The sequence below is a fragment of the Bos taurus genome, unplaced genomic scaffold (assembly GCF_002263795.3).
Source record: "Bos taurus isolate L1 Dominette 01449 registration number 42190680 breed Hereford unplaced genomic scaffold, ARS-UCD2.0 Leftover_ScbfJmS_829, whole genome shotgun sequence".
Classification (NCBI taxonomy): domain Eukaryota; kingdom Metazoa; phylum Chordata; class Mammalia; order Artiodactyla; family Bovidae; genus Bos; species Bos taurus.
In genome coordinates, this window is record NW_020192125.1 from 68,542 (window position 1) to 94,184 (window position 25,643).

General features: G+C 43.0%; 1 protein-coding gene across 1 annotated transcript; it reads left to right on the forward strand.

Moving 5' to 3' along the window:
- Positions 1-10,355: 10,355 nt before the first annotated feature.
- On the forward strand, positions 10,356-14,111 carry LOC112445766 (uncharacterized). Its single transcript, XM_024989238.2, has 3 exons — positions 10,356-11,367; positions 12,124-12,322; positions 13,313-14,111. Exons 1-2 carry the CDS (start codon positions 10,731-10,733, stop codon positions 12,279-12,281), a joined length of 795 nt encoding a protein of 264 aa, XP_024845006.1. The 5' UTR covers positions 10,356-10,730; the 3' UTR covers positions 12,282-12,322; positions 13,313-14,111.
- The last annotated feature ends 11,532 nt before the right edge of the window (positions 14,112-25,643 follow it).

Below are 25,643 nucleotides of genomic sequence, written 5' to 3' on the forward strand. Positions count from 1 at the left end.
GACAAGTGGGCCACATTATCCACATAGATGTACGTGACGCCTCTCATGGTGAGGGAGGAACCTCAGCCTTGCTTCACTGAAGGTTGCTGAAGCGCTAACATATCGGGCTTCTCTGGGTCTCTGAGAGATGGTCCCTAAATCAGGTCAGGGACAAACCCTTTCCTGTTACTCTGGGTGTTTGTGGGTTTCCCTATTTTCACATGTATTGAATATATTCTCACTGAGTCCTTCAACCTTGAAAATTTGGGGCTTCTTTAGGATAAGACCTGTCTTGTACCTATCTGTCTCAGCCAGGAAAGGTTAGGCTGTTTTGATATTTTCCTTGGTTATGGCTCCATGTTCTCAAAGGATGTGATCCAAAACTCTCCTTTATTCCACTGCCTGGGAGATTACCATTGGGAGAAAAAGAAAGGGGTATGGTGGGTGCCAGAGATGGAAACGATTTTCTGTTACCACTTAGGGATATTTTAATGATACTACAGTTAGTGATGAAGAATCACTGTCCTCTAAGCCCCCTATTTTCAGATGCTTGTAACTCCAAGGAATACAAAGGAGTACACATTCAAAACTCTAACATGGCAGGACTCTTGGAAAATGATGTTTTGTGAAATGTGGTATTCTTAAGTCCTCTGTGATATGAATCACGTAGTATTATAGCATAGCTTTTGAGGCATGAAATTTACATTTCATAGAAGTCTAAGCAATGGTTTATGTGTGCTTAGATGAGGAATTGATCTCATCACCAAATCCATGAAGAAAATCAGTTTAAAACTATTCTAAGAGGCACCTAAAACTTAGCTCTTTTTCTCTCCCTCTCATTCAATTTGTTATTTACTCCAGTGCCTTTATTTCCATTTCCCACCATATTTTAGTCCCCATCAGTTCCTTATAAATTATGAACTATTTCGTATATACAGAAGATAATACAGCATATATGTAAGGTGTATCATAATAATATAAAAACCTGTTTACCCATCACACAGCTTGAAAATTAGAACATAGCCAATGCTTTTGAATCTTTCTGTGCCCTCCATGATTCACTTTCTCATTCCTTCCCAGAGGTAACAACTATCCTGAACTTTATTAATAATTCACTTATTTATACATTCACTGCATGGAAATGTTCCTTCAAATTACATTATTTCTTGTCCATTTTGGAGTGTATGCAAATATACTAGATGTATTACTTGTGTTTCTCCCCTCCCCCATCACCCTGTGTTTGTGAGATTTATGTATATTGATGTGTACAACTTATAAGTCAGTTTTCATTGCTGTACAGTTATCCATCATATGAAAATCCCACAATGTGTCTATTTCCTGTTTGTGGACATATGGGTTGTTTTCATTTTTATCTTTTTGCAAATCATTGTGCAGTGAACTTTCTCATTCATATCCCCTGATGCCCATCCACGAGAGTTTCTCTAGATTCTCAGTTGAGGGCAATTTTATACACAACGCCCCCCAACCAAGGAACATTTGATAATGTCTGGAAACATCTTTGGTTGTCATAACCGAGGATGTGCTCCTGGCATCTAGTGGGTAGAGGCCAGAGACACTGCTAAGCACCCTACAATGGACAGGACAGTCCACAACGCAGCATTGTCTCTTCCAAAATGTCAACAGTTGAGAAGCCCTGATCTCCAGTACGTTCATAGACATGAAAGTCCTGGATCATAGTGTGTGCCCACGTTCTGTTGCAGGGAAAAGCCAGTTCTGACCCCATGTTGGAACTGTTACTTTGACTTGTTTTTCATTGCTTTTGTTATAGTCATACACAATGGCTGCCTCAGAGAATCCTGCCCCTCTGCCTAACTGTTAAACTAAACTGCTTTTGTTCAAGACCCTATCCACATGCGGATGACTGAAAGGAAGAAGTTAAACATCTCCTTCCCGAGGCCTGCCATTCTAAGAGATATTTACAACATTTATGGGCTTTTCACTTTGTTTCCTCACCTCCTCCCACCTGATCTATAAAGGAATCTTGTATCCAGACCCTGATAAGATGGTTATTTTGAGACATTAGTCGGCCATCTGATAGGTCAGATGGCTTTCCAGATAAAATGGTATTCCTTGCCTCAACACCTTATCTCTGATTCGTTAGCCCATCGTGCAGGGAGCAGAGCAAGCTTGGGCTCAGGAACAGTTCAACTGTACCTGTTGTTGATTAGTCGTTAAGTCATGTCCGACTCTTTTGTGACCCCCATATAGTGTAGCCTGCAAGGCTCCCCTGATCATGGGATTTCCCAGGCAAGAATACTGGAGTGGGTTGCCATTTCCTTCTCCAGGGGCTCTTCCTGGCCCAGGGATCAAACTTGCATGTCCTGCATTGGCAGGTGGATTCTTTATTGCTGAGCCAGCAAGGAAGACCCTCAACTTTACTAGGTAATCTCAAAAATCTTTCAAAATGGTTGTACCGGTTTATATTCCCAATAGCAGGAAATGAGAATTCTACTTGCTCCACATTCTTGCCTACTTAGAGCATAATTACTGTCATTATCTTTTTTTTTTTAAGTCGTAAGTTTTTTGTTTTGTTTTTAATATTTATTTGACTGCGTTGGGTCTTCGTTGTGGCACGTGGGATCTTTGTTTCAGTGCACGTTGTGGCACGTGGGCTCAGTAGTTGCAGCTCTCTAGTTGTGAGACGTGGGCTTAGCTGCTCAGCAGCATGTGGGATCTTAATTCCCTGTGCGCATGTATGATTAGTCATTAAGTTGTGTCTGACTCTTTGAGACCCATTGGACTGTAGTCCTCCAGGCTCCTAAATCCCCAAATATTGGGATTCTCCAGGCAATAATACTGGAGTGGGTTGCCATACCCTCCTCCAGGAGATCTTTCTGACCCAGGACTCGAAGCTGCATCTCCTGTGTCTCCTGCACTGAAGGAGGATTCTTTTTACCCACTCACTAGCTGTTGGGAAAGCACCTTAGTTCCCTGACCAGTGACCAAACCTGCTTTTCCTGCATTGCCAGGCAGGTTCTTAACCATCAACAACCAGGGAAGTCCCAACAATATATACTATATGAGGCCATTGTGAAGGGCCGCCCTGGTGTCAGTCTGTCCTCTGGAGAAGGGAATGGCTAACCACTCCAGCATTCTTGGGGCTTCCTTGGTGGCTCAGATGGTAAAGAATCTGCCTGCAATGCAGGAGATCTGGGTTTGATCCCTGGGTCAGGGAGAACCATTGGAGAAGGGAATAGCAACCTCACTCCAGGATTCTTGCCAGGAGAATTTACAAAATTAAAAACTGGCATGCATAAATAGATGATAAGAGTATACAAAACAACTGGGGGTATGAAGAAAAAGAATGAGAGACTTTTGGGAGGTGGTCATTTTTATTTAACTCAGGTATTTACAATTTAAAGAACTATTTTCCTGAATAATACCACATAACTGGCATAATCAGGAGGGTGGGAAGCGAGGAAGCCACTGGACTACTCTGTTTCTGCTGAGACCATCACAGATTTTGGCTGCGAGACCACACTGACTCCTTCTCCAGCTATACAGTCAAAGTAGATGTCTCATGCCTTGCCTTTTGAAACCCACAAAGCTAGGAACTGTACCCTGGGACCTCTATTGTCACTGATGCAAAAGAATGAAATTTTATGAGCCCACGCTCACTAACAGAAAACAGAAACCACAGGAGAAGCGCGGACTACACCTCACTTCTCCTTCCAAGTCTCATGGGTGTTTCTTATCTACTTGGAAGAAGCTTCTATTCGTGGAATCCAGGCCATCCAGGCAAGACTTCAGGAAAGGTAGACTTGGTTTCCAACTTCTATCAAGACTTACCTGGTGTAATTGGGATTTGGATGGAGTAGGGTGAGCTAATCTATGACATTTGCCACAGGATGTAAAACTGAAGGTGGAGATGCCAGTTTGGAGGCTATTGTAGTAGTCCACCTGAGAGATGATGGTGTCTTGGATCAGGGTGACAAAAGCAAAGGTAGTTAGGAAGTGGTTGGATTTACGTTTTACTCAGAAAACAGGACTCGCCTGTACATTATGGCAGGGTTCAGGGAAAGATAAAAAAAGTCTGAGGATTAATACTTCCTTTCACTCCTGTCCTAGACATCCAGTTTTCTTTGCAAACCCTCAAGCCTGGTCTAGGAGCCCGTCTGATGTATATAACCATATCATGTGTTTGGGAATTCTTTGTTTCATCATCTGTATTTCTACTACACAGTCATTTCCCCAGGGGTCGATGTATGTGTGGCTATGCGTGGCACAGTGGCTGGCATGGTGCTCTCTCAATAAATACTGTTATAATGATGAATGAAGGAATGCTGGATCACTATGAGTTCATCGGCTCAGTGATGGTGAATTTCTCTGTATTAAGGGGCCCTATGACTCCTTGCTTATTTCCAGTGCTGCCAGATGGGGCTACATCTTCCAGTGTGCATTGTGAACACATTTTAGTAGTCAAAAACTGAGATCCAAACCCAAGTATGGGGCGTGCAACTGAGGCTTATTCCCGCCAATTCACATTATGTTCAACTAAATTTCCCTTTTGCTCTCCATGAGAGTGATTGCCCTAAGCCCACTTATCCCTCATTATGGTAAATCAGAACCCCAGAGAAAATTCTTTTTCTTTTGTCCTGTGCTCCATTGCGAAGAAGAGCATGTCCACATGAATATCTAGACAAAGCTGCTGACAGAAAGGTATAACTGCTGAAGCTGCTGCTATAGGAGATATTTGAGAGTCTCATTGAAAAGGAAAGCAGAAACATTAACTTGATATGGACTAAGAGCTTTGAATAATGTTATATGTGTAAGCATTTAAATTCTGTGATGACAATAAAACACTAAGTCTAGTCATTCCAAATTATAAAGTAAGGCAATAAGCTGGTTCCATGTAACTTAAGGGTTTACCACCCCTACTGGGTAAGCCAGAAACTACACTTCAGGTCTCCCAAAGAAGAGCCATCATGAACGATCAGTTACTTTGTACATTGCCACTTCTAAATTAACGGGATAGCAGCACGTTTAAAATGAATTATTGTGATTCAGTGAGGGTAGTAGTTTGTATATATATTAAGCCCCTGCATATGAATGTGTTCCATTCTGAGAGTGCTTTCAGAAGTCCAATGTATTTGTTAAGTTCAACAAAATTAACCTAGATACACAATTGACACTACCGGCTATATGGTACTGTATTGTAATAGATTTATAATACTTTACACATGCTGCCACTGCTGCCGCTAAGTCGCTTCAGTCGTGTCCGACTCTGTCAACCCCACAGACGGAAGCCCACCAGGCTCCCCCGTCCCTGGGGTTCTCCAGGCAAGAACACTGGAGTGGGTTGCCATTTCCTTCTCCATTACACATGACTAATACATAAACAAACAAACACAGAAAATAATGAAAACATTTTTAATCTTAGAGTACACTACCTTGAAAAGTATACTAGTACAGTATAACAGGGGCTGGCATTGAATGAACAGGCAAGAAGCGTTACGGACTGGAGGAGGGAAAGGAAGTGGGAGATGGTATGGCTGGAAGATTGCCAGCCATAGGAGATGAGAGAAAGCTGCAATTTTTGCATCTTTGAAAGCTACAACTTGAAGATTCGCACATGGGAACTCAGTGTATTCCTTGGGGCTCTAAAGCCTTCCTGGAGCCTGTGTCAGAAAGAGCCTTTTCTGATCTCCTGGATTCCAGGAGCTTCTGATTGAGGCAGACACATTTGGAACATATCCTAGGCTCTAACTCCCCCTGGACTGCATTTTCCAACCCTTCTGTACACCGCAACCTCCCCTCAGTCAGAGTTACAAAACTCATCTCAGGAACTATGGATAAGGTCAGGTGGCTCCCATGACCTATGTTTTGTCTTCTAATTGGATTCAGTGATCCATGTTTTTCCTTCTCATATGTCCTATCAACTGGCCAGAAGAAAAAGCCCACTTAACTCCAGAGTATCTTCCATTTTTTGAGCACTGATTGTATATTTGGGAATAATAATTTCGTTGCTTTCCATGAATTAACTCCTTGTATCCTACATGGAAGTCTTATTATTATCTTACTCTAGAGATGAGGAAACTGAGGCAAAGCAAAGCTGTGTAAGTTGCCTAAGATTCCACAGCTAGTGAGTGGCACAGGTGAAATTCAAATCCAGCCAGTCTCGCTTCAGAGTCTAAGCTCTGACTTCTACTACATCATCTCTCCTCCTGGATGGAAAATGTGAGGAATAATACCTATTTTAGAGAGCTGAAGTGAGAATTAAATGATTACTATTAATTCTGTGCAGGAGGGTGGCCACTTTCTGATCAGTGGGCTGGGACAGAGAGTATACTTTGTAATGAAGATCCACACATAATCCTCAGACCAAAATAACCATTTTTGTTTATTTTTAATAAATTTAAAGTGAAGTTCTACATGAGCAAGATTATCATATTAGTTCATTTCATTGGAAAGAAGCTCTCTGATCTTCGAATATGTTTGCATCAAGAAGAACACAAGTAGTGTCATTCTACTTCAATAACTACACTAGTCTTTGACTGTGTGGATCACAACAAACTGTGGAAAACTCTTAAAGAGATGGGAATATCAGACCACTTTACCTGCCTCCTGAGAAATGTGTATGGAGGTCAAGAAGCAACAGTTAGAACCGGACATGGAACAGTGGACTGGTTCCAAATTGGGAAAGGAGTATGTCAAGGCTGTAAATTGTCGCCTTGCTTCTTTAACTTATGTGCAGAGTATATCACGTGAAATTCCGGGCTGGATGGAGATCAAGCTGGAATCAAAATTGCTAGGAGAAATACCAATAACCTGAGATATGCAGATGACACCACACTTACGGCAGAATGCAAAGTGGAACTGAAGAGCCTCTTGATGAAAGTGAAAGAGGAGAGTGAAAAAGTTGGCTTAGAACTCAACACTCAAAAAACTAAGACCATGGCATTTGGTCCCATCACTTAATGGCAAATAGATGGGGAACCAATGGAAACGGTGACAGATTTATTTTCTTGGGCCCAAAAGTCACTGCAGATGGTGACTGCAGCCATGAAACTAAAAGATGCTTGCTCCTTGGAAGAAAAGCTATGACAAACCTAGACAGTGAATTAAAAAGCTGAGGCATTACTTTGATGACAAAAGTCCATATAGTCAAAGTTTTTCCAGTTTTTGGACCATAAAGGAGACTGAGAGCCAAAGAATCCATGCATTCTAACTGCGGTGTTGGAGAACACTCTTGAGAGTCCTCTGGACTGCAAGGAAATCAAACCAGTCAATGCTAAAGGAAATCAACCCTGAATGTTCACTGGAAGGACTGATCCTGAAACTGAAACTCCAATACTTTGGCCACCTGATGCAAAGAGCCAACTCATTGGAATAGACTCTGATGCTGGGAAAGATAGAAGGCAGGAGGAGAAGGGGACAACAGAGGATGACATGGCTGGATGGCATCACCAACTCTATGGACATGAGTTTGAGCAAACTCCGAGAGATGGGGAAGGAAAGGGAAGCCTGGCATGCTGCAGTCCATGGGATTGCAAAAAGTCAGACACAACTGAGCGCCAGAACAACTGAACAACAGCAAGTTGCTGTAAAAAGGAGTCTGAAAGCTCCTGAAAAAGGTAAAAGCCTTATGGTTGTCTCATCAATTCCACTATTAGCTATATAAGCCAAAGAATTACAAGTATTTGTTCAAACAAAAGATAACAAAAACTTCTATCCCCATGTTCACAACAGCCCTAACCGAAATGGGAACCCAAATGGGAAACATCCCAAGGATCCACCAACTTGTCCTCAACTTGTTTCACATTCATAAACAAAAGTGACCCTCTGTACACGGGCATAGCATTCAGCCGCAAAAAGGAATGAGAGAGGCCAGACACAAAAGGTCTTATATTGTAGGATTTTATTTCTCTCAGCTATCTAGAAAATGTAAGTTCATAGAGGTAAACAGAAGATTAGTAGTTATCAGAGCCTGGTTGCAGTGAGGGGGAAATGGAAAAGGACTGATTACTGGCATGGGGTTTCCTTTAGGAGTGATGATTTATTTAGGCACAACAGAGAGAATGGCTGAGAAGAATTGTGGACGTACTAAATGCCTGTGACATTCACCACAATAGTGCAGTAATATTTTTAAACACAAAAAGTGCTTATTGGCTTAAGACTTCTGCAAATAGATTGGGAATTGACTTCAACAAATGCTGGGCTTCCTTTGTGGCTCAGCTGGTAAAGAATCCTCCTGCAATGTGGGAGACCTGGGTCTGATCCCTGGATTTGGAAGATCCACTGGAGAAGGGAATGGCTACCCACTCCAGTACTCTAGCCCAGAGAATTCCATGGACTGTGTAGTCCATGGGGTGGCAAACAGTTGGACATGACACGACTGAGTGACTTTCACTTTCACTTTTCAGCAAATGCTGAAATGCATGCTTTAGGAAAACTCTTTGAACATAATACCAGGGAACATAATAGAGGAATACTTGAAGATATCCCTACATTTTTAAAAGATGCCCCTATAGTGTTAAGGGAGCTACTGAAGAGAGCCAATAGATGTATTTGCCTCAAGAATTTTATGATTGCGGTGTCTCAGTGCTCCAGATCATAGCAGCCATTCTCCTAAAATATCCTCTAGTGGGCATAGGCACTCGGACATATGGCTCATAAAGTTAAATTGAGTCTTTGTCACTTAGAGATAAGCTTCACAGCTTGGGACCCAGTGGACTATCCCCATTGAAAATATTGAGTATGAGTTAGGTAAAACAAAACAAGGCCGGTACAAGGGGTGAAATCTATAATGCATAAGTTCTATATAGGGCAAGGTTGGTTATCTTCACTGTGTCTCCTACTAAAGGCCATAACTCCCAAATACCATCACCTGGGGAATGGAGTGGGGAAACATTTAAATATATGAATTTGGGAGGGGGTGTCACTGTTTAGTGTAGAGCAGGTGATTAGCCCATTCCTGAAAAGAAGTCTCTCTTCATTTCTCAGAGCCTTGAAGTGAATTGGGGAGCCCTGATGAATCCCTTTTCAGCTCCTATTTTTATTCCCTCCACTCTCCAGTCTCCATTCTCGAGGCATCCATGTCAACTTGTATGTTCTTTTCTAAATAACTTTAGCAACATTAAAACCTCCAAATTCTCCTTCTGTCTCTCACAGGAGGTTGAAACAGCTGCTCATATGTGATCTATGCACTTTATCTTTTTTTCTTTATATTTATATATATATATAAAGAAAATAAACATATATATATATATATATATATATATATATATTATTGATATATAGTTGCCTTACAAAGTTCCAGGGGCACAGCAAGGTGATTCAGTTATATATATACACATATATTATTTTTCAGTTTATTTTCCATTATAGGTATTTCAAGAGATTGACAAAGGGACTACACTTCCCAGTGCTATATAGTAAAACTTTGTTGGCTGTTGCACATCTTTTTTTAAAATTAGAAATCTAGCATTCTATTCATACTAAGTCAAACAAGTGGAATCAAAATGTCATAAATATTTTAGGCAAACATTAATAAGTTTTCTAAAATATATATTATACGTACTAGTGAGTAACTATTACTCACTTAATACCATTGTACCATGAGTGGTCAACACAAAAGTAGTAGAATTCTATATCACCAAAGCTACCATTTAATAGAAAAACCTGACACATATCAGAATTATCTTAGAATTTTTTGAAAAATGCCAAGGTATTGCTTTTATTCTCCAAAGCTACAGCTATGTTGCTAATGAGCAGCCATGCTTAAAATCAACTGGACCATATGATGATCTTGTAGTTTTACGTAGTTTGTTTCATTGTTTTCTATTTCATATTCAGTGCTCCCTTTTAATTCAGTTTATGTTTTCCAATTTCTCCATCTCTTACCTTTGATGTTCTTTCTCAAGCCTTTATGAAGTTTTTAAAATAAGTGTATCTCTGATGACCTGAGCTGACACAAGGTGTCAACTGGGGACCACACCCAGCTTCCCATACCCCAGGGTGCCGCCTATAGAGACACTGCCATTTCGTTTTTGCAATGGTACAATGTAAAGGACAGAGAAGGCAATGGCAACCCACTCCACTACTCTTGCCTGGAAAATCCCATGGACGGAGGAGCCTGGTAGGCTGCAGTCCATGGGGTTGCTAGGAGTGGGACACGACTGAGCGACTTCACTCACTTTTCACTTTCATGCATTGGAGGAGGAAATGGCAACCCACTCCAGTACTCTTGCCTGGAGGATCCCAGGGATGGGGGAGCCTGGTGGGCTGCCGTCTATGGGGTCGCACAGAGTCGGACACGACTGAAGCGACTTAGCAGCAGCAGCAGCAGCAGCAATGGAAAGGAAGGGACTCCTGTGGGCTCAAAGTATGACCTGGTGCTGGAAGGCTCCCATGCAATCTGAAAGCCTTGATCACTCATTGGACGGCAGTCATGCCAATCCTGGCCTCCTGGCAAATGAGCTTAGAGCTGGCGCTTGAGGAAGTGGTCGCGGTTGACCCTTCCAGCTCCACCTACCGTCACCAGCCCATCAGGGTCTTTCCCGCCTTGACTGCCGCCAGCTCAGCTTCAGTCTTGGTGGGCCGATCTGCGGGCCACCCCCTCACCATTCCTGTTGTGGGGCCCACACCAGCCACTCCCAGACTCCTGTTCCCTGTGCAGCCGACGTCTCTGCTGTCCCCACCCCCACCCTGTGGTCCCACTGCCAACAGCGTGTCCTCACCGCAACACTCAGCTGGGCGGCCGCCATCTTCCCCACAGACATCACTGGAGGATGATCACTGTTTGGCACGTCTCTCCTGCCGTGTCTGCCACAGAGGAGCACGACTGGATCCCAGGTGGCCTGGAGAGAGCTGGTGGCGGGGCGGGCCGCGACCCCAGTCTCCTTGGGGTCCAAGCATCTGCTTGGGAGGGGACGGAAGGAGTCGAGGAGGCCACGGCTCTTCTGGCTTCCTTGGAGGTCTCCAGAGCCCTTCCCAGGGAGCAGGGTTGGCCACAGGCTGCAGTGGAAGAGGAATGTGGTAGAGAGCCGTTAGAGGAGTTGGAGATGGAGGAAGATGTAGAGATGCAGGAGGACGAGGAAGAGGGTGAGATTGACTTCGACTTGGAGAACTTGGAGGAGGAGGAGCACCTGTCTGTAGAGGGCAAGGAAGAGGAGGACGAGAATGAGCAGGAGGGTGCGGCAGTGGTTACAGGCCTTGGGTTCTTCGTGGAGACGTTTGGGCCCCTGTTCTGGAGTCACGTCGACTCCTTTCTACACAATTTCCGTAACAGCAGACATGTCCTGTTCTGGCCTCACACTGACCGCCTGCTGGCCAGAGGCCGCTCCCAGCCACCCTCGGACCCTGGAGAAGGTCTGGTGCCTCCTCAGGAGCAGGAAGACCTGGGAGAGGGAGGCAGAGTCTTGCAGGGTGAGTACCCGGTGGAGGGCGCTCCACCCTGGGAGCTGCGGGATCCTGCGGAGGGGGTTGCGTCCTAAAAGACAGAGGAACCAGCAGTGGAGGCTGAGTTCTGAGCGAGAAGCCCTGAGTGCTGCCTCTGAGACTGGGAGGTTGAGGCCTGTGATCCCGGAGGGGCTGAGGCGGGCAAGTGGTGGCTGAGCCTTCAGGCCCTTGTGGGGCCATTGAGCTCAAAGGCAGGTAGGTCTCTAGCAGTCACGCAGTGGGTTAGAACTCTCAAAAACCTCCGGGCACAATTTACACAAGTGGAAGCCCAGTTCTGGAGACCTTCATGGTCTCGAGAAACAGCATGCTGCCTTCTCCCAACCTAGAGGCAAACAAGTGGCATCCCTCCCTGTTGGTCAACGGCTTTAACAAATGTGAATATTCTCGGTAGGAGGATCTGAGAAAATGATGACATAGCACAGGGACACTTTTCAGCGATTGAGGAATCTGTGAGCGTCCCCATAGAATTTGTCTTTAAGTCAAACGAACATTTTTTTCCATTGAAGCTCCGACAAACACATACAAAATGGTATCAGTATCAAATGATTCGGATCCCTTCTCCACAGGGGCCAGAAATAATCAGAGAGATCTGTGTACCGATCTACTGGAAAGAGGGGAAAAACATTTGTGAACATTGTCAAGCAGCAGACATGATGGGGGGCTAGAAATGTATCCAGGTATTATTTGTTGTTTCTTTCATTAAACCTATTTCTCTTCTCTCAGGCCTAGACTCTGCTGCTGGTTTTAAGTTGGGATATTTTCCCTGCCAACTTTTGACCCCAATGTCTGCATCATTCTGCCCCAATGATGAGGGGGAGGATCAGTATGAAAACACTGATGAAGAGGAAGAGGATGGAAATGAAAAACCTGAAGGACTCTAAATGGATGTGGTCTCAGCAAAGAGCAGCTCTGGATAATACAGGTATTGTTGTATAGGCTTTCGTACGACATAACCATTCCTGACACATACCTGTTACTAACAGCTTTATATTTTTTAATTTTTCTTCTGTAAAGTAAATAAGAAAATTGTTGAAATTTAATTTTGGAAAAGCAGTTTATTGTTAATAATGTTTTCTAGATAATGCAGGAGGCAGTATGTTCTGAAATGTATTTCATTTATAGCCACAAGTCCTTTGTCCTGTAGCTTTAAGTCTACTGTAGTTGGGGAATTTATCAGACCTGGAAATGGAGACCAGTGCTTGTTTAGAGAATAGTCACCAGAAGCAGCAGCTAAAGTGACTAGGCCATGCATTAGCTGTGTCATCATCACCTGGCCACAGAATTGTAGTCTCTTGTACTGACAATGACTTTGAGAAAGCGATTCCTTACAAAGTAGTAAGATGTTAAGGGTTTCAAGAGAAGTGCATTTCAGGATTAATTCACAAATATTAGTTCAATTTAGGTTTTTTATTCAAAGGAAAAGAAAACTAGTCTCAGTAATATTATTGGTTGTCACTGAGTTGATAATTAAATCTTTGTTTCTCTTTCCTCTATTCATTCATCTTTTGGTCTCTCTCACTCACTCTCTCACTCTTTCTTAGTTTTCATGCATGTGGATGTTTGATAAAGCCTCTTCCTCATTTTACACATGTGGAAACTGAAGGTCTCTAAATATAAGGGATTGATGATTTGTGCAAGGGAACACCAGTTTTTAAGGTAGAATGACTTATTTAAATCACCGTGTGGCCTTTCAAGGAAACAGCAAGCATTTATAGTGGTGGGCAAGAGGGAGATAAGTTTTGCGTGAGCAATGATGTGCACCCTGATCACCAAGGGTCTGGGTTACAAGAAGGAAACATTTTTGTTTTCTCCTTGTTGAGAAAATAGATGTACATAGTATTGACTCATATTTAGAAAGTCACTGCATGTTATTGAGGTACAATTGTTAACTGGCTCTTATTTCATCCTACAGTGGGAAGGCATAGAAAGAAGCAGACAGCAAAAGACAAGATGAATTTGTTCTTCATGGATATTCTTGTTTTCATTAGCCTGAAATACTAATTTTGTTTCAAAGTTTCAACCGCCCAAAATGATATTAACTACTGACATCTGACTTTACTGTTACCTTTTACAGATAATTGATAGTATTGTTCACATTGGAAATAAAGCTTGTTTGAAATTAATTCTCCCTTAGCCCAGTCAAGTTGACACGCAAAATTAACCATCATAATTCCTGTGGAGAATACTCACCCTGTACATTGCCCATGAGATGACATACTTACAGGACGATGACCTTCCACCTATAACAAAGACAATTTGAACAGCTCCTAGGTGTCAGGTTGCTCTAACAAACACATTTGTTAACAAATGTATTTTCTTAATTAAGAATGAAATGGATAACATGTTTATAAAATAGTCTTTGAAGATAAGTTTGAGAAAAAGGTATTCTAAAGGCCAGTGACTAGAGGCCCATCCCTTTGTCTCCATTTATTCTGCTCCTGCCCAAGGTCAAGATTGATTATCTCTAGCTTGGATCATTAACAGCCTCATTCTCTGATTTTCTGCACTTTCACTATGATGTGTCTAGGAGTGAATTTTTGTTTTTTATCCTGCCTAGAACTCACTGAGCTTTTAGAATCTGTGCATTTCACTTGCTCTGAAAAATCCTTGGCCATCATTTTCTTCCCCATTTCTCTCTACTGTCTTTCTGGGATTTGAATTAAACATATACTTTGTATGTCTTATCCTACTTTTTTTCATATTAATCTATTTCTCCAGGCAGAATTCTGGATGATTTCTTCTAATCTATCTTCCAATTCAATAATTGTCTTAGGTTTATTTTTCTTGATTACATTTATCATGATCTAATGGTTATGCCAATTTTTGTTTATTTGTTTATTTATTTTTTGCTGAGCTTTGTGGCTTGTGGGATCTTCCTTTCTCGACCAGGGATTAAAACCAAGCCACTGCAAAGCACAGTGAAAGCATGAGTCCTAATGGCTGGAGAGCAAGAGAATTCACTCTCTGCTGCTTTTTATGATTTTCTGTTCCCTGAAGATATTTTAAAACATACTTTTTAATTTTTTGAAATATAGGCCATAGTGATTTTACTCTACTCTTCATTCTGGCTGTCACTTACAATATATTTTTTTTTTTTTCCTTATGTGCCTACATAAGGTACAGGGCTTGAAGTTCCTTGGATCACTACAGACATGTATATCTAGGCTGCAATTTATTCCAGCGCTTGTTACTTCTGGTTCACTATTACCTGAAAGGGGTAGTCACTTATTTTCAGCTTAAAGTGGTGGCAGAGCTCATCAGACCTACTCATTGGAGCTGTGGGATTTGACTTCCATTTTCTTTTCCCATGAGGCCACCAAAACCACAGATCAGTTCCATAATTCTTTCTTCTAGATTCAGCTAATGCCCTCAGGAAAAACTGGCTCTGAGTGCTGGGCTTTCCTATTTGGGTTCTTGTCTTCTTGAAGAGTTTAGTCTCATAGTTTCTTAGTGCTTAACAAAGATACTTTCTTTATACATTTCATCCAGTAATTTTTAGTTGTCCTCATTGGGATGGTTAGTCCAAATTACTAAGCCTGCCATTACTGTAAGCAGAGGTGTTCACCACCCTCCTAACTTCTCTCCTTGTCACCAATCTCTCTTTCTTCCAGTTTCTCCTCTAGAAAGTAATGGAAAGTTTCTTCCTGATGGTGTTATTTTCCTGCACAAATCCTCCAAAAGCTTGCTGCTAAATGTAAATTAGAAATCAAATTCCTCAGTTTGGACAATCAGATCGAAAATGCTCTTTCTGAGAAAGTACTGTACAGCGCAGGGAACTCTACTCAATACCCTGTGGTGACCGAAATGGAAAGGAATTCTAAAATAGAGGGGATAACTGATTCACTTTGTTATACAGCAGAAGCTGATATAACATTGTAAAGCAACTATACTCCAATAAAAATTAACTTAAAAATAAAAGAAGAGATGTGGATGCAAAGTGGAGTATGTGGAGTAGATTATGGAGAGAAAACATGAAGAAAAGTTCTCTGCCAGTTAATGAGAAGTCTGAAATTTTTAAAGTAAGAAAATGATGTGATTTTATTTGGATTTAGACATGGCACTTTATTGGCAGTATGGAAATTGTGTAAGTGTCATAAACAGAATGTCTGCATTCCCCCAAAATCTGTATGTTGAAATCTTAATTCCCAGGGTAATGGCTTCCCTGGTGGCTCAGACAGTAAAGCGTATGCCTGCAATGCGGGAGACCTGGGTTCGATTCCTGGGTTGGGAAGATCCCCTGGCGAAGGAAATGGCAATCCACTCCAGCACTCTTGCCTGGAAAATCCCATGGACGGAAGGGCCTGAGAGGCTACAGTCCATGGGGTCGCAAAGAGTCAGACACGACTGAGTGACTTCACTTCACTTCAATGGTATTAGAAGGTGGAGTGTATGGGAGGGGCCTAGGTCATAAGGGTGGAGTCCTCACAAATGTGATTAGCGCCTTATTTAAGAGGGTCCAGAGAGATACTCTGCCCCTTCTGCCAAGTGAGGACATAGTGAAAAGTTGGCATTTAGGATCCAGGAAGTGGACTTCAGGAGACACCAAATCTGCTGGTGCCTTGATCTTGGATAAACCTGCTTCTAGGACTGTGAAAAATAAATGTTTGCTGTTTATAAAATAAAACATTCTTTCTTAGCTTCATTTATTCACTGAGTAGGTATTTTCTGTGCACTGAATGTGTGGCCCTCACTAGGCCAGATGCTTCCTATTCTTTTGCTTCTTACTTCATTTACCTCTTGTCTTACCTCCCAATCCACCTTATACTTTAGCAAAACTGAAATACTCATTGTCATGTGACAGAGCTGGGTCAGATAACATATAGGCCAACTCCTAGGTCAATGATATTTCCTCTACCTCAAAATATGATATTCATGTTTAAGTCATAATACCATATTCATGTTTAAGTCCATACAGTCTAGATATCTATGTACATTCTAATAAATGGCCAAGACAAAAACTCAAAAAGTACAGAGTGACTTTCTCATATTCCTTACTGTCTTTTGGAATCTTTCTCAAATAGTCTGGGATGTAAGCTCTGGAAAGAAATTCATTTTTGCCATCAAGCTTTTGGTAATTTCCATAGTCACAAGGGGGGCTTCCTTGGTGGCCCAGTGGTAAAGAACCCACCTGCCAATGGAGGAGACACGGGTTCGATCCCTGGGCTGGAAAGATCCCCTGAAGAAGGAAATGGCAACCTACTCCAGTATTTTGCCTGGGAAATCGTAGGGACAGAGAAGACTACAGTGGGGTCCCAAGAGTCAGACACAACTTAGTAACTAAACTAAAACAGTAAAACTGTGAGGCTTTTCTGTCTACATGTTGGGGCCAGAATGCTGGAGCATTAGAGTGGCCTGCTCTCCAGGGGCTAACTGCCTTGAAGATCTGATACACTGACCTTTGCCTTCTTCCCCTTCTATGATGCCAGCCAAGAAGCCTCACGTCAACTTTGCACCCCTTAGCTATCGGAGGGGGGCACTCCAGGTGCCCAATTTCTGTACAGATGACCCTCCAGAGCCCTGTCATAAAACACATTGACTGAACCTCTTCTACCCTTTCCAGAAGAGAGGCACTTGGGTTGCCTGGAAGCCCAGGGATCTCAGAACGATCCCCAGTCAACTATCTTCTGATCCCTCCAAGTTGTCTAGAGCTTTCAGAATTCAACATGGACAGTCCATTTACTCCTTTCACAATGAAAAGCAAACTCTTGGGTATATCCTGTTTGAAGAGAAAAGCAGATTTTGCATTTTTGCAGAGGGAAGGTGCGGAGTGGGGTGCCCCACCACTGCGAACACGCAGCCCAGTTCTCCAGCTGCCAGGGTGCTGGAGCTGACCTAGGAATGACCGCAGTGGCCAGAATGAGCAGAGGGCTAGGTGGTGCCCAAGCCGTAATAGCAGGCAGAACCGCGTGTCTTTTTGAATGGCTCCTGGCATCTGCGGGATTTGCTGAGCTGGCGATGCCATTGGGGTGGGCAGAGCCAAGTGCGTGCCAGGCTTCCTGAAGGCTCCCTGGCAGGCAAAAGTGCTTCAGGGGCTATGCACTCCAAAGCAGAGGGATTCGTCCTTGGCGTGCTTCATGGTGTGGAGTTGCTGGGCTGCTGATCTTGCCGCTGTCAGGCTCAGGGTCACTCATCCATCCCTACCTTCCCTAAGGTAAGATGGGCTCACCCTAAAGGCTGGCTCTTAGAGGAAAAACAAGCTCTACTCCCCCGCACCCACCCACCCCCTCCACTCCCTCCACCTCATAGATTACCGGTTCACCCTGTCCTCTGTCTTCCTCCGGGTCCACAGCTGCCTGCAGTGTTCTCCAACTAGGAACTATGGCGTCCAGAGGTGCTGCGAGTCGTTGTATTCCTACTGCTCCACAGGATCCTGCTCTTGAAGGGCAACAACTGCAATACCACCTGGAAACTCCAGTTTGACGTCCAGCCCAGCCTCCTCTGATGTTCCTGATGTCATTCTGGACTTCTTTAATTGGTAAGCGGAGGTCGCCAGGCTGCCAGGAACTGGGAGTGCGGTGGATGAATGGACAAACTTTTAGAAGGAGACGGCTGGGGGAGATGGCCTGGGGTTTTTAACCCTTGTCCATGCACCCTGCCTACTGGCCAGTTCCTAGAGGAATTAGTGATGAAGGCGGGGACGTGCAGTTTAGACGGAGCCCCCTTGTTCTAGTGCCTATGTTACTGTGGTAGCTAACAGCGCCCCGGTCGTGGGGGTTGGGGAACTGCCATCCAGGGTCCGCCCATGGTCCAGGGACTGAGTTCTCCTCAGTCATGTGTACTGGCCTCTGTGTTTATGTGTGTATGTGTGTATGTGTGTTTGTGCATGTAAGCAGGGAGCGGCCCATTGTGAGATGATGGCTAAAAATAATACTTTGCACTGAGTTGACATGTGGTATATTTGAGAGAGCCTTGAATGTCCTACTCTCAATTTCTCTCCCCGCTCTGCTCCACCAGATGGGGTCCTGTAGCAACAAACCTCCATGTTGAATGCACCAGATGCATTCCCACTTAATATCGCTGTATAGTGTTTCCTTGTCAGGTTTCTTGTTGATTCACAGAAACCAATCACATCCTTGCTCAGGAACCAGGAGCTACCTCACCCTCCAAATACTGCAAATCCCTCTTCCCACAGACCCTTCTGCTTCACTCTGTTCCAGAATGCAACTCCCATATGTCCTACATGGGCCTACAATGTCCACCTTTCCTGGGCTTCCCAAGAAGTGAATCACTGTGTCTCTAAACTATCCCCGTAACCACCCAGAAGGTCTGGACCACTCATGATTAGACGAGATAAAAATCCAAAGCTGTAAATTTGCACTGCTAGGAATGTGAAATATTCTGACGGGATTTGTACAGAGAGAAAAGACAAAAAAAAAAAAAAAAATCCATGCAACTGAAGTGGCAGCACATAGCAGAAGATGGTTTCAGTCTGTACCCCTCTGGCTTGGGGGCCCAGCAATCTTCTGCTGTGCCACTCTGTTACATTTGTCCCTGATTTAGTAAAAGTCCTGATCATCCTGGATACAGGGAAAAATGACCATAGCACTTTTGTGACACAGTGGTGAAATGAATTCAACCCCAACTCAAGCCAGAGACTTTAAAATTTATTAAGCAACCATTGTCATAGAGGAGACCCCTAGTGCTAATGAAACTGATTTGAAGCTCTCTGAAGGAAAAAAAAAATGCATAAATGTGAGCAGAGAGGACACCTACCCCATCACACACAGAAAGTATATCCAGTGACAAACAAGCAAAAAGGATCAGAGAGAAACAAATCAGAAAACTTGAATACAGAGGGAGGAATGAATTTAAATTGATGCAAAGGCCCACAGTTTAATCTGGTTGGAAATCTAGAATTTGCTAAAAGAATTTATACCCCAGTAAGACCTTTGTCCTTGGCAGACAACTGTCTTCTCACTGTGTCCTCACATGGCCTTTTCTTTGTTTAGTGTGGGGGGAGAGAGAGAGCTCTGTGGTATCTGTTCCTCTTCTTATAAGGATGCCCCCCTATTGGATTAGAGCTCCATGCCTATGACATCCATGTCACCAAACACAGTCAAATAGGGGTTAATGCTTCAGCATATACATTTTGAGAGAATAGGATTCAGTCCATAACATCTTGATGTATATTTTGTGTGCCTGTGAGGCCAGTGATTCCCAGAGTTCTTTACCTCAACTGGGACAACTTTTAGGCAATGGCCCAAGAGTTTATAATAATGTACAGATGGGCCCATTTGCCAGCCAGGGCATCCAGGACTAAAATGAGGATGGGCCAATTGTGCTGACCCATTGGTCCTGTCCTTTATCATGGGTATTGCCACTATCCATCAGTATTATTGCTTTCCATCCCTCCAGGGGATGATGGTGACAATACCATATGTAGTGCACAAACATTCAATATTTTCCACACAATGGATTCCAAGGGGCTCCCCAGGTAGCCAAGAGGTCTGGAAGAGGGATGGCTTCTTCTACCACTATCTCATCTGCCCTCTTGCAAGAAAGATATGCCAGAAACTGTCTTGTATCAGGGAGGCCTCAGTAACCATGCTGAGGTTTTGGGGTGCTGGTTCCTTGATCCAAGGAATGCTGGGCAACTGAGTACAGGGTGTCACTGGCTCAGGGACTCTGAGAACCTCTATTTTGACCATTGCTCATTATGTGGCTGATACTTGCCACTCTAATGGTTTGTAGTACAAAGCCAAGAAGGGCAGTTTCTTGCATCAGTAGCCTGTGGGCAACTTATAGCAATCATGGGTAGTCCAGAGATGCCAGGGGGCATGAACAAAGGTTACTAAAGCATCAACAATGAAGAGGCTTCATTGGAGACACTACTGGGAGTGTCCATTGTTTTAGCCTTGGACAGATTCTAGAGTCTTTTGTTGGAAGAAGCTTTTATCATTTTGTTAATATAAATTCTTTTAGTAAATTCTGGGTTTCTAGTTGGATTAAATTGTAACTTTAGACAGAAGCAGCCATACAACAAGTTTATATATTGATTCACAAGGAGCATAGGAACCTAACCCTATATACCCGCTGGGAGCAATGGTTTAGTGGCCACTAATTCATTACTTGTAGTGACTTTATAGGATATAAAGTGAACACACACTCACACGTTGCAGCAACTGATGTTCCTTGATCAGCATGTGAAAATATGTTAGGATCACAGTTATGCTCAGGGCCTGTTCCCATTCCCATGCCCTTGGGAAGGAAACCTACCTGCTAAAAGTCTCTGGTATCCTGGTTGACACATCAGAAAGCTTTGGAAAGGCCAGATACCTGTAGGGCTCAGGCTGGGTACTTGAGTATACTCATGCAAGACACCTCCAGGCTGGAAGCACATGATTAATGAGAGAAATGCCAGTTCCCAGGATGAATGTCTTTGAGAAGACAGCCTTAAAGCCTAAGAATCTGAAATGAATTTTTTGGGTAAAGCCAGAAGGTTCTCTCTGTGTGTCAAGCCACATTCCCAGTTCTAAAAACAGGTATACAAGAGAAAGGTTAACATGGTTGTGACAACAAAATGTCATTCCCAGCTCAGATAATGTGACTTTGTGCAGGAGAATGTAGGCTTGTTAGCTCAGCTCAGGAGGGCACTGAGGGTGGAAGATTACTTTTCCTGGCGCAGTCAGCTGCCCCTGGATGGATCCCCACCAACATGGAGAGCTGTGTCCATGCTGACTCCAAGATGGGGCTCTTTAGAGGGTTGAAGTAATTCTTTTTTTCTGTCGGCTGCCCTCTGCCTGCTTCCTCTCCTCTCCACTTGCCCAAATGCCTGCACTCTATCCCAGCCTCTCATCCTGCCTGGTGACATTGACCCAGTCTTTGTGCCCCATCCTCTGGAGAAAAGCTGGAGAGGAGAAGAGGAAGAGGCTGCCTCAGTGCGTGCTTCTGGCTCACTCACCATATGAAGAGAAGGGAGCAGGGGAAAGAATGTGCATACATAGGACTATATGCGTCTGTATGTGTGCCGGAGAAGGCACGGCCCTCAAAAGGTGACAGCTGGGGTATTCTCTGCTGTTTGTTCTCTGGGAAACTATGTGATATTTACCGATAACCAGTGACTTCTCTGTTTCAGCAAAAGCCTTGCAAATGAAGCTGGTTTAGATTTTTGACAGGGTGCTGACAGGATATCGTGTCCATCTTAGTCCACATAAAAGAGGAAACCTGCTTCTAGGCACTTGAGGGTTGTTTGTTTGTTTGTTTTTTTTTTTTTGAAGTATAGTTGATTTTCAATGTTGTGTTAACTTCAGGTGCACAACAGAGTGACTCAGTTTTACATATATAGACATTCTTTTTTACATTATTTTTCATTGTGGTTTATCACAGGATATTTGATATAATTCCATGTGCTATACTGTAGGACCTTGTTGTTTATCCATTCTATGTATAATAGTTTCCATCTGCTAGACCCAAACTCCCAATCCATTCCTCCCCTACAGCCTCCCCCCACCCCAGGCTAGGCAACCACAAGTCTGTTCTCTATGTCTGCTAGTCCGTTTCTGTTTCATAGATAAGTTCGTTTGTAGACAGTTGAGGGTATTTTTAATGACTTTTTAATTGTAATTTCAAAGAATACATTTGAATCAGTTCTAATGAGGTGGATGAAACTGGAGCCTATTATACAGAGTGAAGTAAGCCAGAAAGAGAAGCACCAATACAGTATACTGACGCATATATATGAAATTTAGAAAGATGGTAATGATAACCCTGTATGCAAGACAGCACAAGAGACACAGATTTATAGAACAGTCTTTCGGACTCTGTGGGAGAGGGAGGGGGTGGATGATTTGGGGGAATGTTATGGAAACATGTATAATATCATATAAGAAACGAATCACCAGTCCAGGTTCAATACAGGATCCTTGGGGCTGGTGCACTGGGATGACCTGGAGGGATGGTACGGGGAGGGAGGTGGGAGGGGGGTTCAGGATGGGGATGGGGGGGTGGGAGGTGGGAGTTCAGGATGGGGAACACGTGTACGCCCGTGGCGGATTCATGTTGATGTGTGGCAGAACCAATACAATATTGTAAAGTAATTAGCCTCCAATTAAATAAATTAAAAAATATGTATTTAACTTATTAGTTTATGTTGGGTCTTAGTTGTGGCACATGGGATCTTCATTGCTTTCGTGCAGCATCTCTTAAGTCAGGGCATGTGGGATATTTATTTTTAGTTTGCGGGTTGTTTAGCTGCAGCCTATGGGATCTTTTAGCTTTGTGTGTGGGATCTTGTGGTGGCATGCAGGATCTTTGGTTGTGGCATGGGGGATCTTTTAGTTGTAGTGTGTGGGATCTTTGTAGTTGCATGTAAATCTTTAGTTACAGCATATGTGATCTTTTAGTTGTTGCATGTAGGATCTTTTAGTTGCAGAATGAGGAATATGTTTGGTTGCAGCTTGTGAGATCTTTTACTTGTGCTATGGGGATATTTGTTGTGATATGTGGGATCTTTATTGTGTCATGTAGGAACTTTTAGTTGTGACGTGTGGGATCTTTTAGTTGCAGTAAGCAAGATCTTTAGTTGTGGCATGGGGCATCTTTACTTCCTACATACTGAATCTTTTAGTTTTGGTTTGCAGGATCTTTGTTGCAACATGCAGGATCTTTTAATTGTGGTATTGGGATATTTGTTGTGATATGTAGGATCTTAGTTGCACCATGCAGAATCTATTAGTTGTGGTATATGGGATATTTTAGTCACAGCATGTGGCATCTATCAGTTGGGAAATGCAAGATCCTTCTAGTTGCCACATGCATGATCTGCATTGCAGCATGTAGGATTTTGTTGTAGCACATGAGGTCTTTACCTGTGGTATGTGGGATCTTTGTTGTGGCACACAGGATCTTTGTTGTGGCATGTGGGATCTTTTAGCTGCGATGTTGGGATATTTGTTGCAGTATATGGGATCATAGCTGTGGCATGTGAGATATTTTAGTTGAGGCATGTGGGATCATTTAGTTGGAACATGCAAGATATTTTTAGTTGGAGAATGTGAGGTCTTTGTTGCAACATGTCCGATTTTGTTGTGACATGTGGGATCTTTAGTTATAGCATGTGGGATCTTTGTTGCAGCATGCAGGGTCTTTTAGTTGTGGCTTGCTGGATCTTTTTGGTTGTGGCATGTAAGATCTTTGTTGTGGCATTCGAGTTAGCTTTTTACTTGTGACATGTGGGACATTTTAGTTGAGAGATGCAAGGTGTTTTAGTTGCCACATGTGAGATCTTGGTACAACCTGTGGGATCTTTTTAATGGTGCTATGCAGAATCTTTGTTGCAGCATGCAGGATCTTTTTATTTGTAGCATGTGGGATATTTTAGTTGTGGCATGTAGGCTATTTGGTAGCAGCATGTGGGATCTTTAGTTGTGACCTGTAGGATCTTTTAGTGGTGCTATGTGGGATCTTTGTAGTGGCATGTGGATCTTTAGTTGGGGCACGTGGGATCTTTTTAGTTACAGCAAGCAGGAATTTAATTGTGGCGTGGGGATCTTAAGTTACAGCATACAGAATCTTTCAGTTTTGGTATGTTGGATCTTTGTCACAGCACGTGGGATCTTCTAGATGTGGCTTGTAGCATCTTTTAGTCAGAGCATGTGAGATGTTTGTAGTTCCAGAATGCAGGATCTTTGTTGCAGCATGTGGAATATTGTTGAGGCATGTGGGATCTTTAGCTGTAGCATGTGGGATCTTGGTTGTGGCATTCAGGGTCTTTTTAATTGTGGCAGGCAGGATCTTCGCTGTGCCGTGTGGGATCTTTTTAGTTTTAATATGTGGGATCTTTGTTGCTGCATGTGGAATGTTTTAGTTGGAGCATGCGAGGTATTTTTAATTGCAGAATGTAGGATCTTCATTGCAGCTTCTCAGATTTTATTGCAGCATATGGGATCTTTATTTGTAGCATGTGGGATCTTTGCTGTGGCATACAGCATCTTTTGGAGCATTCGAGATATTTTTAGCTGCAGAATGCAGGATCTTCTTTCAGCATGTGGAATTTTGTTGAGGCATGTGGGATCTTTAGTTGTAGCATTTGGGATCTTTGTCAAGGCCTCTGGAGTCTTTAATTGTGGCAGGCAGGATCTTCATTGTGCCATATGGGGTGTTTTTAGTTGTGATATGTGGGATCTTTGTTGTGGTATGTGGGATCTTTGCTGCAGCATGTTGGATTTTTTTTTTTTTTTTGGCAGCATGACAGATCTTTTTAATTGTGACATGTGGGATAGTTCAGTTGGGACATGCAAGGTCTTTTTAGTTGCAGAATGTGAGATATTTATAGTTGTGGTATGTGGGACTTTTGAATTGTGACATGCGGGATCTTTTAGTTGTGGCATGCAGAAACTTCAGTTGCAGAATGGGGTATCTTTATTTTGTGGCATGCAGGATCTTCGTCGTGGCATGCAGGATCTTTTAGTTGTGGCATGTGGGATCTTTTAGTTGTGGTTATTGAGATCTAATAATTGCAGCTGTGAGATCTTTCTTGTGGTATGCAGGGTCATTTGGTTGTATCACGTGGGATCTTAGTTGTGATATGTGGGGTCATTTAGTTATAGTATGTGGGAGTTCTTAGTTGTGGTACATGGCATCTTTTAGGTGGAGGATGTGAGATATTTTTAGTTGCAGACTGTGGCATCTTATTTGCAGCAGGTGAGATTTTGTTGCGGCATGGCATGTGGGATCTTTAATTGTATCATGTAGGATCTTGTTGCAGTATGTGGATCTTTAGTTGTGGTAGCAGGGTCCTTTGTTGTGACATGCGGGTCATTTTGTTGTAGTATGCAGGTTATTTTAGTTGTGGCATGTGGGATCATAATTGTGGCATGTGGGATCATTTTGTTGCAGCACGTGGCATCTTTTAGTTGGAGCATGCGAGGTATTTTTAGATGCAGAATGCAGGATCTTTTTAGCATGTAGGATTTCGTTGCCACATGTGGGATCTTTAGTTGTAGCAGGAGGGATTTTTGTTGCAGCATGTGGACATGTAGTTATGGTAGTGGGGACCTTTGTTGTGGCATTCAGGGTCTTTTTAATTGTGGCAGGAAGGATCTTCATTGTGCCCTGTGAAATCGTTTTAGTTGTGATGTTTGCAATATTTGTTGTGGCACATGGAATATCTGTTGCAGCATGTGAAATCTTTAGTTTTGACATGCAGGACCTTTAGTTGCAGCATTCAGAATCTTTTTGTTGTGGCATGAGGAATCTTTATAGTTGCTGCACGTGGGCTCTTTTAGTTGTGGCATGCAGGATCT